Genomic DNA, 17596 nt, shown 5'->3' on the forward strand with positions numbered 1-17596 from the left:
GCTTATTAGGGGAAATTATCAAATATTCTTTTATATGATGAAGTAACACACAGAGCTGATAATTCTATAGTGCGCACTAAATTACAGTTAAAGGACTTTCTGCTCTGCCAGAATCTCATTTATAATCTCCACGGCAATGCTCTTCCTGCAGTTATTTCATTTATGTTCCTTTTATCTAATTACTATAATATTGGTTCTCAATCGTATTTTCCTAATGTCCCCTTATTCAATTATAAAGTTATTTTCAAGTACAGTTACTTTCTAATATTAGGGAATACCGGGGTGCAATCAGTGCCTCTTGGAGTGCTTCCTCACTGCCCAGAGTTTGGGGGTATTTTCTCCTCTGACTTAACACAGTAAAAAACTTCTCTAAATCACAATCCAGTGAACAAACAACGCTCTCCTTTCTTGTCTAAGCTATTAGGCTAAATCACATTTCCTTTCTCGCGACAAGCCTGAAGTTCGCATCCTTCCATTTTTATGTTACCAATATGTTGTTGCTCTTTGTGAGTTCAATAATAAATAATCCATAGCATTTAGAACCAATGGTTAATAGATATCACGACTATTATTACTCCCAGGTTCCAAGCTACATAGGACCGAATGGAGGAGGACAAATCACCCCCTTGCCACCCCCCAAGGATTGGGTTGGAGGGGAAGGGGGAGAGGGTCCCGCAGTTAAGAGAGGGATCCCTGAGGGATTCCGGTGACGCTTAGCTTCAGACCTGGATTCAGATACGAGCAGCAGTTGTTTTAGCCAGCTGTGGAACAGCCTGAAGAACTAAGCATCCAAGGACAGGCCCAGAATAGTCAAGTACCTCAGGCCCACCTGTGCATCAAGGGGACCAGGAGGAGTGGAAAAGGAAGTAGCTGCTGTTATATTCCCATTTTAATAGAGAGGGAAACTAAGGCTCAGATAGTTATCCTTTCTAAAGATTATTTTTATAGTTGTTTGTATGTTGTCAGTTAATAAACATTCACTGTCCTCCTGCCCGGGGGAAATCAGTCTGGTGGAGGGATGAAGGGAGCGCCTTCCCCTCCCCGCTCCTGCACCCCCCTCTATACCTCAAATGCCCCAGCATCCTAACCCTTCCATTGTCCCAGCACCTACCCACTTCGGTCCAGAATCGAAACCCAGCCTTCCCCTAACCTCTGCCTTCCTGCCAGCTCTTGCCCTTGACCTCCCTAGTTCTTGATCCCTGCTCTTTTTTAAAATCATACTTGAGATTTCATTGTTGTAGTTACTTCACTGAGGCAGATCAATAGCTGCCATTCTGTTTATAGGCTGGCAAGAGAGTTGTCTCAGTCAGAGCTATAGAGTGATTTGTTCCCGGTCCCCTTGGGGCAGCTAGGAGGTGCCAGACTGCAGAGAATGCTGGGCTGGGAGTCAGGAGTTTCATCTTCTTGAGTTCAAATCTGACCTCAGACATTCCCTGGCTGTGTGATCCCAGGCATGTCAATTCACCCGATTTGCCTTAGTTTCCTTATCTGTAAAATGAGGTGGAGAAGGAAATGGCCAATCTTTCAGGATCTTTGCCAAGAAAACCCCAAATGGGATCACAAAGAACATGTGATGTGAACATGATTGAAATGACTCAACAACACCCAAGGTCATAGCCCGGATGGGTTGAACCCAAGCCTTCTGTCTTCCTGACCCCAGTCCAGTTTTGTAGCTGCTCTGCTACGCTCTTCTCCTTCCATGGACTTCTCTATTCCATTCAATCGGGACTTTGTTCTCATATTTCAATGGATACTTTTTCCCTAAAGTTGCCAACAGTGTCTAAAATGCTCAATGTGATGGTCGTTCGCAGGCTTCCTCTCTCTTGGTTTGGACACTGTTGGCCAACTTCTACCTCCCTCTTCCCCAGCCCATCCCCTGCTTCCCCAGCCCATCCCCGGCTCCCTCAGCACAACCTTCTCCCAGCACACCTCTGTTCCCCCAGCATACTCCTTCCCCAGAACACTTCTTCTCCCCAGCTCACCCCCTCTTCTCTTTTCCCCCAGTTTTCATGATGCTGTGTCCCACTGGTTCTCTTCTTAGGGACCTGAAATCTCAGTGTTTCCTTCACTGGATCATCCATGTCTCATCTTCTGACCATGGGCGTCCCCAGATATTTCTTCCTGACCCTTCACATCTTCTTTCCCTACATTCTCTGTCTGGTGGATCTCATCAGCTCTGCTGGCTGCCATGATCATCTTTCTGATAATAGTCTCTCTCAAGCGCCGCAGCCAAACACCATCAACCACCTTCTAGGCACATCTCCCGACTCGCTGCATCGATCACTCAGATACACAGACCTCGTCTCTCCTAGTCCCCAAAGCCTGTGCTCTTCCAGACTTGCCTGTCCTGTTGAAAGCATCCCCATAATTTGGGTCACCCAGATGTGCCTCCTTGGGGTGAGCTCACTCTTCATTCCCCTTATCTAATTAATCCCTTCCCCATATCTAATTAACGACAAGTCCTATTCATTCTACCTCCCCTGAATCTCTCACACCTGTACTTTTCTCTCCACTTCCAATAAATACCACCAGTGTAACCCAGACTCTCATCATCTCGGAAGTCACGTTCCTCCTAAGATTCCTCAGTGGTTCCCTATGACTTCTGGGATAAAATACAGATGCTAAGCTTGGCATTTAAAGACAAGATCCCCGACTCCCTGTTACTCTTCTTCCCATCATGAGCCAGCAGACACATCTATTGTTCCCATGGCTCCTCCACTCTTGGTTTTGCCCAGGGGGCCTCCCATGGGCTTCCTGTCTGGAGGCCCAATGCCAGCAGCTCCATCCTCTGGGCAAGAACATTTGAAACTCTTCCCATTCAAGAATTCTCCACTTTGCTTTGCCCCAGTCTCCTTAGCAGTCAGTCTGATGAAATCTATAGATCCTTTCTCAGAATCATAAATTCAAATTTCAAATAAAAATAAGATATAAAGGGAACCTGTTTAATGAAATGCAATTAACCAAAATATTCTTAAAAATCCCAAATGCACTGACCCTTTGGTTAAGAACTTCTAGTCATTAGGTCTCTTTCCACACTAAAATTAATTGTATTTAGCTACATGTGGGCCCCTTTGTAGAATGTATGGTCCTTGAGGTCAGGGCCCATTTTATTTTACTTTTTGTAAGTCAATTAGGGTTAAGTGACTTACTCAGGCACAGCTAGCAAGTGTCATAATCAAGACTGCACCACTTAACTGTCCCAGTCAGGGCCAAAATATCTTTGTATTCATAGCAAATGAATAGGTGCCTGATGGATGCCCATTGAATTGAAAAAGGCCACCTTGCTGCATGACCTTCAGTGAGCCACTATACCTCTGAGACCTCCACTTCTTCATCTGGGAAATGAATGGGCTGGTCATAATGCTCTTTTTGTCTTTTTAATTTAATTTAATTTTTAAAATTTTTGCTGAGGCAATTGGGTTAAGTGATTTGCCCAGGGTCCCACAGCTAGGAAGTGTTAAGTATCTGAGGTCAGATTTGAACTCAAGTCCTCCTGATTTTAGGGCTGGTGCTCTATGCACTGCATTATCCAGCTACCTCTTTTTAAATTTTTTAAGTTAAATTTTATTTTTGTCCTTTTTTGACCATAATTAAACATGACTAAACCAAAGAACTTTTATTTACATTCTGTGCCCTTTGGATTTCTATGGGCTTCAAAAAAAATTGAAAAATTCACTTTGCCAATTGTTGATTTAAGGTGCTACTGACCCACCTTTTAGAAACAATTCTACCCAAAAGTTGTCATCACCTTGTAAAAGGTAGTTGGATTTCCACCATAAAAGAGGCTCCCTTCATTCCAATTTTCACAAACAAGTCAAAAAGTAATTCTGGTTATGTTACCCTAAAGTGATATGGAAAACCACCATCTCTCTCCCTTTTAGGTAGCACGTTTGCTAGCCTGGAGTCAGGAAGACTCAAGACTCAACTATTTCCCCCACCATTTACCAGCTGTGTGATCTCCTACATGACTCAGCCCTGGCTGAGCCTCAGCGTTCTCATCTGTAAACTGGGGATCACTAGGGCTTGTAGTCTTTACCTCTGAGATTTGTTGAGAAAAGGTAGATCAAGGAGCTGGCAGATTTCAAAATGTTTTGGAAATACCAGTTATTAATATTGCTGTAAATAAATTGTGCATACAAGCTATCTTAAGATTGAATAGTTCATCCTAATTGCTAAGGATTCTTTCTAAAATAGAAAGACAGATCTTTCTTTTCTACGTGGTACAGAGGAGAGACCTCCAGCTGGATGCTTGGATGTTCATTTAGAGAGGAAAAGAGAGGAAAAGAGCATTTCATCCTCTGATGCTCCATTTTACAGAACTGTAACTGAGGCCCCGGGAGGGGACAGGAAGTTAATGGCACAGCTGGGATTTGAACCAGGCTCTTGGATACCCTAGCCAGCATTAGTCTCTGGCTTCAGGATCTGCAAAATACACGTATGAATTGGGGGTGGGGCAGGGAGTTGAGCGCAATGATCCCTGAAGTCACTTCCATCTCTAAATCTACCATTCTGGAGGATTTCCAAAGGTCCCTCCAAGCGCTCACTTTCTGCGGTTCCATGAAAGGTGATCCCAGGATCCTTTCTCACAAAAAGCTTTCCAAACAGGCACAATGTTCCTTTCTGCTTAAATCCTCTCATGTATTTGGCCAGTTTCTTCCCGAGCTGGGAGGAACCCAAGCGATCTCCTTGTCACAGAACCACAGAACGTCAGGATTGGCAGGAACCCGCCATGGAAGAGCTGGGGGCAGCGTGCGCTGGAGCTCCCTTACCTGTCTTTGCCAGTTTCCCGTTTGAAGAGCTCGTCGAAGTGGAGCATCTTGTGCCTGGTGATCATGAAGACCTTTAGTCTGGGGAGGACCTGATTCATCAGCTGCAGGTTGTTGTAGACCAGCCCTTTGCCATCCCTGCGCATGTAGTTGCTGGGCCCCCAGAAGATGAACACGGTGCCCTGGCTCATGTTTAAGAGTTCCTGCCTCTTGTGGAGAATCCTCTGGATGCTGGAATGGGCGATGACGCGAAGGCTAGTCTTGTTGCCCACGTCCCGGCCGTAGCCGCGGGTGGGCGCGTCGTTCATGCGGATCACACACTCGGTCTGGTCTATGCGCTCTCCCTGCCGGCTTCCCAGGAGGTGACCCGAGCTTGTCACCAGGGCGCAGTCTCTGCAGTGCATCTTCAGGGACTGTAAAGCATCAGAGAAACAAAGGCTGATCAACAAGGGAAGGAGCAGGGGTTCGTCTCTAGAGAAGGGGGTAATTAGGGATGCCGGCAGTTGGGGGACACAACACCGACAGGTTTCATTCAGTGGTGGTCAATAAATACCATCAGGTGGTGGGGTTGGGCTTGCAAATTTTAACAACCAGCTCACCCAGAAAAAATATAATATACACCCATACATACATTCATTCATATTTCTATATATGTAGGACACAGTTTTCATTTTTAACATATTATTAAATTCTTCATTATTTTTTTATACCTAGAGAATCAACCAAACAAACAATTGAGACTTGCTTTGTAGCTCTTCCAGTTTCCAAAAGCAAATGCTCACTCTGAAGATTTAGCCATTGTCTCTCCTGAACCATGAGATCTGGTTCTATCACACTACTTTTAAATGCCTACTGTGTGCAAGGAACACAATGTGTGTCAGAGTGACTAGAGAGCTAGCCTCAATTCTGGATTCAAGTTTGGCTTCTTCCATGTACTGTGTCAGTGTGAGCCCCTGCAAGTCACTTAATGTCTCAGGGAGCTCCCAAAATGGCATCCATAGAAGCTTCCTTATGTGGCTGTTGCTTATGACAAGAACACCTCAAATCTGGCCTCTCTCCTCTATTCCCCAGATTCAGATCTGGGTGGGACCTTCAAGGTCATTTGGTCCAGTCCTTTCATTTACCGGTTGTCCACACCAAGGCCCAAGGAGAAATGACTGGATAAGTGACACATGGGTTTGAGAGAGCTCATGACCTTCTGGTGGCCCAGATTAAGAGGTAGCTGACCACTGGTCAGTGGCCCAACGAGATGAATTTAGAACTGGCTGGCCAACCTCAGAGAGTCGTCATCGGTGGTTCAACATGCACTTAGAAGGAAATCCCCAGGGGTGCCCAGGGAACTATGCTTGGTCTGGGGCCATTTTGCATCTCTCTATGACTTCCTTAGATAAAGCCATGGATGGAATGCTTACCAAATTGGCAGATGGTCCAGAGCTGGAGAAGCAGTGAACACACTGGATCTCCCAGCATCCCACGCTCTCTTCTCCACCTTCATCTTTTTGACAATTACACATGGTTTACCATCACACCCCATTCGATTCCCGATTCTTTGATCTTTTCAACCATCCTTTCACAGTCTCCTATTCCATTTGTCACCCACATCATACCCCAAACCGTGAGCTCCCCCCCAAGGCTCTGTCGTCCTGGGCTTTCTTCTTTGTACATATTTATCTTTGTTTAGCGCTCCCTCTTGTGGGTTTGAATATCATTCAGTGAGGATACTTCTCAGTTCTGGGTACCCAGGCCCAGGCATCTTGAGTCTGTAAGTTGTAGAGAAGGTGCCAATTTGCATTAATAGAGGAGTTTGTTACACAGGAATCGCAGGTCTGGTCCCTATTTCTACTGCCATGTCTGAACCATGTACTGGAGATAAAAAGACAAGAACAAAACAATTCCTCCCTCAAGGGGCTTCTAGTCTCCTGGGAAAATTCAGCATATACACAGCTAAACAAAGATAAACATGTACAGAGAAATTTCAGGAGAACGAAGGGAATACCCGTGCAACTGGGGGAGTCAGGGATGATTTGCCAGAGGAAACACAGAAGTGTGTTCTTTTTATCCAAATCCTCACCTGACTTTCAAAACCCATGAACTGAACTGCAGATTTTGACAAGATAGTGAATTTTCACACTTCAGATTTCTGTCTATTCTAAGACTCATTCAGCCTCTATTTCCTCATCTGTAAAATTGAGAGAGTTTTGAGTAGTTTTGAGGATCAAATGGGAGCACATGTGGAACTTCTCAGCAGGCGTTTAAGTGTGTGTTTTTGTTATTACTTTATTGCAGGTCTGGCACATGGCACAAGAAGCCAGCCGTGTCTGACCATAAATAGTTGAATGAATAAATGAGTTAGATTCTTTCCAGTCATCTCCTCTTCTCTGGAACTGGCTTAAACTTCTGGCCAGCGTAGATGACTTCTCTGAACTTTCCCTGTCTTTTCCTACCTCTATATCTTTGTCCTTGCTTCCCCCCATGGAATGGCCTGTTCCCACAGCTCCAGCAGCTTTTCTGGTTAAAACCCTAATTCTCCTCCTTTAAGATTCAATTCCAGTGCCATTTTCCCTGGTCTCCAGAGGTAGAAGGGATCGCTCTCTTTTTTAATCTCTCATTTTCTTCTTTTCCATATTCTAGGGTACCTGTAATAAGATGCCTTTTCTCCAAAGCAGGAAGGGGGCTGGATTTGAATTCCAAGCACTCCATTTCACATCCCAGCCCTCTTTGGGTTTAAAGGATCCCTGGGCCTTTGTTGCTCATCTATAAGATGAGAGGGTTGGTTAGTTGACCTCCAGGGTCTCTTCCAGTTCTAAATCTGTGATTTTTTGATTAAAAATAAGTGGGAGATGATGTGTAAACTCTAAACCCTTGCACCATCTTCTTTTGCAATGGACAGCTTGTGTTTTCCTGAAATCATAGTAGAGTCTGGGGGGTGCCATCTGGGTCAATTTATCCAGAGCCAGGGGCAAAGCCACATTTGGGAATTCTGGCTTCCCCTCACTAATCACAAGAAAACATGAAAACACGCATTTTGGAACCCGGGGACCCAGGAGGACTCCGATGGCAATGCTCATTTCAAACCTCCTGGCACACAAGCACGCCTAAGTATGTCAAATCAAACATTTCCTCGTTCAGCTTCGGTGGGAAATATCGTTTACTTGCTGTTTGAAGATAATATAATTAGGGCCTGTGGCCAAGACCAACAAGCCCCAGACAGAATAATGATAGGAAGCCATGAAAAAAGATGGGGCGGTTGGGTGTTTCACAAAGTGGTGTGTGTCAGTAACTCCGTCCTATTGCTGAGGGGCCACCAGCCTGGGATGTTGAGGGGACAGTACTAGAATGGTAGAACCGTAGACATGGAGGGGAGAGCAGAGTTCAGCAAGTCCAACTTTCCAATTGACACAAGAACCCAGAAGCCTAGAACCCCAGAACTGAGGGCCCTCGGAGACCAATGAGTCCCACCAGACCTGGACAGATGCATTTTGCCACATCCCTGACAAATGGCCACTCAGTCTCTGGTTGACTCGGCCCAGTCCATTCTGGAAAGTCTCTAAAGATTAGGCCATTTTTCCTCATGTTGGGCGAAAATGGGCTCCTCTCTCTTTTCCCAGGGCTCCTGGCTCCGCCCTATGGGGACAGACACTAGTTCTGATTCCTAGAACAACCATTTGAATAATTGAAGACGGCCATCCTGGCTCCCCAGGTCTCTGCTTTTTCAGGTTAAATGTCTTTGGTTCCCTCAATCTGTTCTCATGCAGCCCATTTCCCCAGTCTCCCCTTCACCACCATCCTGGTTAATTTGGAAATTTGCCTTAAATTGAAAAGCAGAGGTTCTGGTGTGATTTATCAGGAATCTATGAAACTGCAAAGAGATTGGGATCTGCATCCCCACACGTGACATCTCAAATCCCGGGGACCCCGAACTGACCCAGCGTTTCGAGTATGGTGGAAGGAACGCTGGATGTGGAGTCAGGAGGATGGAGCTTCAAGTCTCACTCTGTGTGAGCCTCTATGAGCCCCTTAACCGTGGCCTCAGCGCCCTAATCTGCAAAGCAACTACCTCCCGGGGCTATCGTGAGGCTCAAACTTTGTGCCCATAATGGCAACCGCGTTTGCCTACTGCTCTAGGATTGGCAAATAGCTTTACACATGTTATCTCCTTGACTCTCATGACAACAATAGGAGGAAGGGACTACTATCGGCATAATAGCCCAATTTATGGATAAGAAAACTGAGGAGGAGTGAGGCTAAGGGATCTCTCCAGGGTTATACTGTAGTAGGCATCGAAGGCAGGATTTGAACCCAGTTCCTCTGACTGGAGATCAGGGCTCTTTCGGCTACATCTCTACCATTCACATCCATATCCATATCCATGTATATCTCTATGTCAGTGAGATCCTCATCTACACCCATATCACCCACTCTTCTGGATCTGCTGTCTCTGCCTCCAGCTCTATCTACCATTCCCCTCGACCTCTGTCAGCTTTGGGTTCCTTTAATTGCAGACAGCTGCAAGACACCTTGGAGCACGGGGGCTACATTCCTTTCTTAAGGACCATCCGCAAACCCAAGTCCCTCTGCCTCTAACTGACTGGGAGTCAGCAGGACTTGGTCCAAGCCCCAGGATTGTTTGGGCTCTGATTGGCTCAAGTTTAGTGTGAATAGCAATGATTTTGGAGGGTCTTGCCTTGTCACTCTGCCTCATTTTTTACTCAGTCACTTACTGGACGGTGTTGACTCGGGCACACTGAGATCTGGGAAAGACCTTAGCTTTAAAAGGCCCTGGACTCCCCCTGCATCCAGGGCTGTTTCTGGTTATCCTCATCTTTATCTTGTCACTGAACCCAGATGGATCCAGAGGAGAAAGCGAGGCTGGTGACTTTACAGTTCTCCCTCACTTAAATCCAAATGATTTTCAATTAATGGCATTGCCTTCTTGACGTCATGGAACATGTTAAGCAATAACAACTTCTTCCAGCCCACTATATATCTGTCCATCTATCTATCTGTCTATCTATCTATCTATCCATCAGTCTCTCTTTCTCTCTCTTTCTCTTTTTATCTCCCATCCACCCATCCATCTATTTTCTATCTCCTATCTCTATCTATCTATCTATCTATCTACCTAGTCTGTTTTTCTGTCTGCTTATCTCTCTCCTATCTATCTATCCATCAGTCTCTCTCTTTCTCTCTATTTATCTATTTTTCTATCTACCTATCCATTCATCCATTCACCCATCCATCTATTTTCTATCTACTACCCATCAATCTATCTCCTATTTATCTCTCTCTCTGTTTTTCTGTCTGTTTATCTATTTAGTCTCCTCTATTAGAATGTAAATCCTTTAAGGACAGGGTGTTTGCCTTTTGTTTTTACAACTCCAGCACCTAGCTTAGAGCTGAGCACACAGTAGGTGCTTCATCAATACTTGTTGATAAATCTGGTGCCATTGACGTTGGTGAGATGGAGGTTTTCTTGGCCTTCACTGGAACAAACATCTATAGAACAATCTCTTTGCCCTCATTGAGGCAATTCAGGACAGCTCTGGGGATCTTCCATTATGTCAGATTGAATTTCCTTCCAAGGCTGCACTACATATCAGGTGCCATCACCTCCCATAAGGCCCTTCAGAAGGATTCTGGCTAATTTTAGAGCGTGGCTGTAGCTCCAGAATGAACTAGCTCTAGCTCCAATGAAAGAAGGAAACAGAGACAGACAGAGAGAGAAAGAAGAAACAGAGGGAGAAAGGAAAGTGATGGGGAAGAGAAAGAGACAGAGACACAGAGAGAGACAGAGAGAGAGAGAAAGAAGAAAGAGAGGGAGAAAGGAAAGTGATGGGGAAGAGAGAGACAGAGACAAAGAGAGACAGGCAGACACACACACACACACACACACACACACACACACACACACAGAGAGAGAGAGAGAGAGAGAGAGAGAGAGAGAGAGAGAGAGAGAGAGAAAGAGAAGAAAGAGAGGGATAAAGGAAAGTGATGGGGAAGAGAGACAGAAACAGAGATACAGAGAGAGACAGAGGCAGACACACATGCACATACACGCGTGCACACACACACACACACACACACACACAGAGAGAGAGAGAGAGAGAGAGAGAGAGAGAGAGAGAGAGAGAGAGAGAGTCTGATTCTGCCTTAAGTGCATTTCACTAAGTAGTGCCAATAAAATGACAATAGTCATGGTAAACATAATGCTACATTTATTTTCTAGCAGAGTAGAGCACGTCCTACTGGCTGAATTCTGTCTAAAGAAGAAGGAAATGAATTCCATTTTCTGTATTCAGAGAAACTGATGATGTCTTGGGAGGCTGATGACTGAAAATTAAACAATTTGTGCAGCTCTGTTTCTTGCATTTTTATATTTTCAATTTTGCATAGAAAAAAAGAAGAGGAAGCTGTCTCTGACCTCATCTCCACACTTGCACTATCCTCAGGGGCTTAATGATATGAGTAAAAATATTCATGCCTTGGTGAGCCAGACTCCTAATGCAGTAGTTACATGGATTTTCCTTTAAGTGCTCTCAGCCTCCTGCTCGTGGAAGGCATGAGACAGTAATGAGGTTAATTGAGAAAGAGGGGGTGCTGACATCATACTAACATTGCAACTAACCACAGCCTCTCCCTGCTCCCCACCCTTCATCTCCTCATCTGTCTCACCCCCACCTACTTCCCTGAGAAGACTGAAGCCCACAACTGGATCTCCCAGAGGCGCTGAATGTTCCTTAGAACTGTTCAGCATCCTCCCCCCACTGTCTTTCCTCCTTTTTATTCATTATCCATAGAAGAGCTATCTCTTTTTCTCCCTAGAGATTGTTGTATCCATCTGTAGAGCTGGAAGGGACTTCATCTAGTTCAATGCTCTCATTTTTTTCAGATGAAGAAACGGGCCTGGGGAGGTGAAGCTTGCATAAGGAGCCTCCCAGGGCTAAGACTTTGGGCCATTTCTAGGCTTAGGATCTTGGGGCTACACTGTTCTGAGTCTCCCAGGATTCTAGGTTCACTCTCTTTACCTTGCAACCAACTCCCTTCAATCTGCTCTAGAATCTTGTTCCACCACTCACCCAATCCCTTTTGTGCATTTCAATTACTCTCTTAACATAGTCTCCTTCCTACCCACTATCCATCCATCCATCCATCCATCCACCCACCCACTCATCCACATTTTCTTTTTTCCTTCTTTCTCTTCCTCCCTTCCTCCCTTCCTTCCTTCCTTCCTTCCTTCCTTCCTTCCTTCCTTCCTTCCTTCCTTCCTTCCTTCCTTCCTTCCTTCTTTCCTTCTTTCCTTCCTTCCATCTATCCATTCACAAGCATTTATTAAGCACCTTCTATGTACTAGGCACTCTATTTGGTTCTGGAGATCCAAAGACAAAAGTAGAATCATCTATGAGCATGCTCATTTCTCCAGCTGCTGAAAATGCCTGTTTACTCTTCTGGCTAATCCAGTTCTCATGTCATCTCTCTCTTTCCTTCTCTAAAAACTTTTTTTGTAAACGTTCTCTATGCCTGTTGTTCCCACTTTCTCATGACTCATGTTCTTCTCAAACCTTTGCCCCAACATACACCCTCCTACTCCATCCACAGAATGACTCCTGCTCCAAGTCCAATGGGCTATTTGGGTTTTCTTTCTCTTGACCTCTTTGCCATTGGCTGCCTTCTCTTCCTGGATGACAACCTCTCTCCACTCTGGCTACACAAGATGCTCTAGCCTCTCCTCTTACCTCTGCAACTGCTTTTTCTCTGTCTTCTTTACTAGACCCTGAACCTCTTCCCAGTTCCCCAAGAGTCTTTTCTCAGTTGTCTCCTTAGGATCATAGACCTTTAACTGCAAGAGATATTAGAGGTCATTAAATCAGCTCCTTGACTTTTCAGATGATAAAACTGAGGTTCAAGAGGGTCAATCATTTGCCCAATGCAACAGAGCTGGGACTTTGAGCCCATTTTCCCTAACTCTGAATCTACAGTAGTTTCCCCAGGATATCATGCTGGGGGACACTAGGTCTGACAATTATGATTTTTTCACTGTGTAACTTTACTCCAATTCAATAAGTCCTTTTTAAAAGCTTCACTTTTCTCATCTGCAAAATGGGTGAAATAGAACTTGCAGTCCATAAACAGTTAACAAACATTTCTCAAGAATCTCCTATGTGCCTGGCACTGTGTTAACTCCTGGGGTACAAAGAAAGGGCAAAGATAGCACCTGCCCTCAGAGAATCCAACCTAATGAGGAAATTGAATGCAAACAAATCTGCATGTTTATATGCAATTAAGCAAAGGAAAGGCCAGAGAATGAAGAAGGATTGGGGAAGACTTTGGGCAGAAGTTGGGATTTTAGCTTAGACTTGGAGGAAGCCAGGAACTAAGCTCCCAGGTTATTGTAAACAAAAAGTTGAAGTAGAGAAATATTTTTAGCAGTATCATGTGCTGTAGGTGTGTGAGTGAGTAAGTGAGTGAGTGTGTGTGTGTGTGTGTGTGTGTGTGTGAGAGAGAGAGAGAGAGAGAGAGAGAAAGAGAGATAGATAGATAGAGAGAGACAGAGAGAGAGAGAGAACAAAGAATTAGAAAATTTGTATCAAAGTATAAAACATCCATTGATGGGAGAAAGGGAAGAAAATACTGCATTATCTGAATACAATGGCATGGCGTCTATAGTGTCATGGTGTTTGTTTTTAGAATTCACAGAGACACAGGGAATCTGATTAATTAATAATGATGAGTGAAGGAGCCAGATTAGTGTCTAAAAATTCTGAACTCTGAATGTAGCTGTGGCCAGTCCTGAATTCAGGAGATTGATGGAGCAGCTCAAATTTTCGGGCTTTTCTTTGAGAGGTGGAGGTCAGTAACAAGATGGGTGGAATGCGAAGAAATTTAATTCTGACCAGTGTATAAGTTTGTTGAATTACACACACATAACACACATAACGTAAATAGAAAAACTTTTTTAGTCTTTCAGTCATTTCTGACTCTTCATGAACCCATTTAGAGTTCACTTGGCAGAGATACTGGAGTGGTTCGCTATTTACTTTGTCAGCTCATTTTATTGACGAAGAAGAAGCTGTGGTCAGTAACTTATCCAGGATTGTTGTGATTTGTACTTTATTTTCAAAGGAGACCAATTACATCATGGGATGATGTCTTCTGCATGAATTGGATTGAAATGAGGCAAAGCTGCACAAAGTCGTCAGCCTCATTCTCTCTTTCAGAGCCAAGAAAGTCCAGGGACAGGACAAAAATTAAGATGACTGACAATGGCCAGATGATCCCTTTGATGTCTACTCAGCTCTAACCACTCCACAGTATTTGCTTCCACAACCTTTATGGGCCCCGGAACAAATTGTTTTCATTCTCACATTTTACTAGGGAAATCTTGTGGATGGAAATTGGTACCAGACCCCAAAAGGACTCTGAGAAGACCCACAAAAGGATTTTAAGAATCAAATGAGAGATAAAAGAAAAGAAAAGAGAGTGATTCAAGAGAATCATGAAAAAAAGAGTGAACGACTAGGTAAAGGAAGTACAAAAATGGAAAAAAAAGATGTACAAAAATCTACTGAGGAAAACAGTTTATTAAAAAGGAAAATTGGCCAAATGGAAAAGCAAGCACAAAAGCTCACTGAAGAAAATAATTCCTTAAAAATTACAATTGGCAAGTAGATACTAATGACTTCATAAGACAAGAAAAAACAATAAAATGAAAAATATAAAAATAAATAGAGGAAGAGATAAAATCTCTCATTGGAAAAACGATTGATTTATAAAATAGTTCCAGGAGAGATAATGATTAAAAAAACTTTTGTACTACATGAAAGTCATGATTAGAAAAAGAGATTAGACATCATATTTCAAGAAATTGTGAAGAAAAATTGCCCTGATATTCTAGAATCAGAAGGTAAAATAGAAATCAAAAGAATCTGCTGACCACCTCCAGAAAAAAAGATCCCAAAATGAAAATTCCCAGTAATATTATAGCCAAATAGCAAAACTTCCAGTTCATGGAGAAAATATTGGAGGCAGTCAGAAAGAAACAATTCAAATATTGTGAATCCACAATTGGGATAACACAAAATTTAGCAACTTCTACATCAAAGGAATGGTGCACTTGGAAAATGATATTCTGAAAGGCAGATCTAGGATTACAACCAAGAACCACCTGCCCTGCAAAACTGAGTGTAATCCTTTAGGAGAAACAAAGGCATTTAATGAAATAGAGGACTTTTAAGCTTTCCTGTTGAAAAACCATAATTGAATAGAAAATTTGATTTTCAATTATAAGACTCAAGAGAATCACAAAAAAGTAAAAGGAAAGAGAAAGCAATGGTTTCAATAATGTCAAACTATTAAATTCTTACATGGAAAGATGATTCTTTCAACACTTGAGAAGTTCATCACTTTTAGGGCAGTTAAAGGTGTATACACAGAGAGAAGGGATGTTGATTCCAGCAGGATGATATTTTTAAAAATTCCCCAAATTAAAGGTGAGAAAGAGGGATGCACTGAGGGAAGGAGGAAGGGAGAGGTAGGTTGGGGCAAATTATCCCACATAAAAGAGCTATTACAGTAGAGAGGAAGATGGAGATGTGGCAGACAACTCTTGAACCTTGCTCTCATTGGAATTGTGTCCAAGAGGGTACAGCATTCACAATCATTTGGGAATAGTAATCTCTCTTACTTTATAAGGAAGTAGGGAGGGAAGAATATAAGAGAAATGGGGAGACTGATAGAAGAGCGGGTAGATTGCAGGAGGCAGTGGTCAGAAGCAACACACTTATGAGAAAGGAATCCGACAATGGGTGGCTTACAAGAAACACATTTGTAATGGAGAGACAAATGAGCAAAGATAAGGTGCTGAAGCGGAATCTATTATTCTTTAACTGAAGTAAAAAAAATAAGCACAGGTAGCATTCATGATCTCAGGCAAAACAAAAGCAAAAATAAATCTAATTAAAAGAGATAAGCAGGAAAACTTCATCTTGGTAAAAGGTACCATAGACAACAAAGTAATATCAACATAACATATATGCACCAGATAGAACAGCATCCAGATTTTAAAAGAAGTTAAATGTGTTATAGGCGGAAAAAGACAGTTAACCTCTAGTTGGGGACCTCAACTTTCTCCTCTCAGAATTAGAGAAATCTAACCATAAAATAAACAATAAAGAAATTAAGCGGGTGAATGGAATTTTGGAAAATTAGACATGATAAAGTTCTGGAGAAAAATGAATGAGAATAGAAAGAAATATACATGTTTCATGGTAGATGGCACCTATGAAACAGTTGACCACATATGAGGGCATAAACCAATTATAGAAAGGCAGCAATAGTAAATACATCCTTTTTTAAAAACCTAATACGGTAAAAATTTCAGTAATATAAAATTACAGATTATGAAAAAGCACTGGATATTGTTTTCAGTACTCAGTACTAGCTAGCACTTATTTGGAACTTTAAGGTTTGCAAAGGACTACACAAATAGATCATTTTATCCTCACAACTGCCCTGGGAAATAGATGGAATTGTTATTCCCACTTTAAGAGGGAAACAGATATTAAATGGCTTGCTCAGGGTTTCATGGTAATATCTGAGTTTGAATTTGAACTCAGGTCTTCTTGACTTCAAGTCCAGCATTCTGCTTATTGAACTACCAGTTGATAAATAAAATTCATACAAAGTTGTTAAATGAAAGGTAGTTTGGGAGAGAGAGAACCCGGAAAGACTCCTTCCTGCTGAAGCTGGTGCTTGAGATGCAGGTTAAAGGAAGACTAGCATTCTACAAGAGGGGATGCCCTTCGGGCATGGAGATTCCTCTAGGCTTTGGTGGGGGGAGTTTCTCACACTGAAATCCCCCAGACTCAAAATGTAAATGACTAAACACAAACGTGAGGTTTTAGGGCTCCTCTCCTCTTTTGAAAAACAAATCCAGCTCCAGTTTATTTCTGGGAGACTACGTGGGACTCCCCAGAAGGAAACTGCTGGCTGGTGGGAGAGTCCCATGTGAAATGCAGACCCCGACCCCGAGGGCAGGAAGGGAAACAAGGAGGTGACTGCTCACAGGAGTCTTCCATCGGACACGCATTGGGTAGCGCCTCATCGCCCCAGAGAGCCACTCCTGCTGTAATGGTCAGTGCACAGGGCCGTTCCCAGGAATTAATGGCTGACTGGGAAGATGGCCCAAGACACAACTAAGGACCATTAAGCCCAGCCAGTTATTAATCCCTAGTAAGAACTCTCTGCCAAGGTCATTAGAGCTGCTGTACGTTGAAAAATGTCTAGGAAAATCTACAGCATGTGGATGGATTTCTAAATATCCTCTAGGCAACGGATGCCTAGAAAACCAATGAGGTTGCCTCAAGGGGCAACTTGCGAAGCCTGGATAGGGCTGCATATGCGGATGGGCCCCCAGTGTTCCTCACCATTCCTTTCGGCAACCATTTGTCTTCCCTACTCCTCCTCCCCCGTCCCTCCTTCCAGGCTTCTTTTCTCCATCTCTCTCCAGTGCCCTCTCCCTTCCTCCTCTGGGCTCTGCCTTTCCTGCCAAACAAGCCAGAGCTGGGGAAATCTGCCTCTTCTCCTACCGCCTTTTCTCTCTGGGCCCCGATGAGGGGCAGGAATACGCCCCGCTGGGCGATCATGTCCACGCTCTGATTTTTCTGCCAGTCGAATTGACAGTGGGAAATTCTGCCTTGGATGCTGCAGAGCCCTCTGGAGCCCCTTTCTCAGAATCTAGCGGGCTGAGTCAAATTAAACCCGACACCTAAAACACTCAGCCGTGTGCTTTCAAATCCTTCCTGCACCACGTTATCAGGCTTCACTTTTTAGAA

General features: G+C 43.6%; 1 protein-coding gene across 1 annotated transcript in view; it reads right to left on the reverse strand.

Moving 5' to 3' along the window:
• The window catches only part of ST6GALNAC5 (ST6 N-acetylgalactosaminide alpha-2,6-sialyltransferase 5), a 209696-nt gene that overhangs the window by 26454 nt on the left and 165646 nt on the right, over positions 1–17596 (reverse strand). The window contains exon 3 of the mRNA XM_031968859.1: positions 4770–5179. Within this exon, the coding sequence (XP_031824719.1) occupies positions 4770–5179 (410 nt within the window). The remainder of the gene's footprint in view (positions 1–4769; positions 5180–17596) is intronic.

Source organism: Sarcophilus harrisii, chromosome 4, assembly GCF_902635505.1.
Source record: "Sarcophilus harrisii chromosome 4, mSarHar1.11, whole genome shotgun sequence".
In the NCBI taxonomy this organism is placed as follows: Eukaryota; Metazoa; Chordata; class Mammalia; order Dasyuromorphia; family Dasyuridae; genus Sarcophilus; species Sarcophilus harrisii.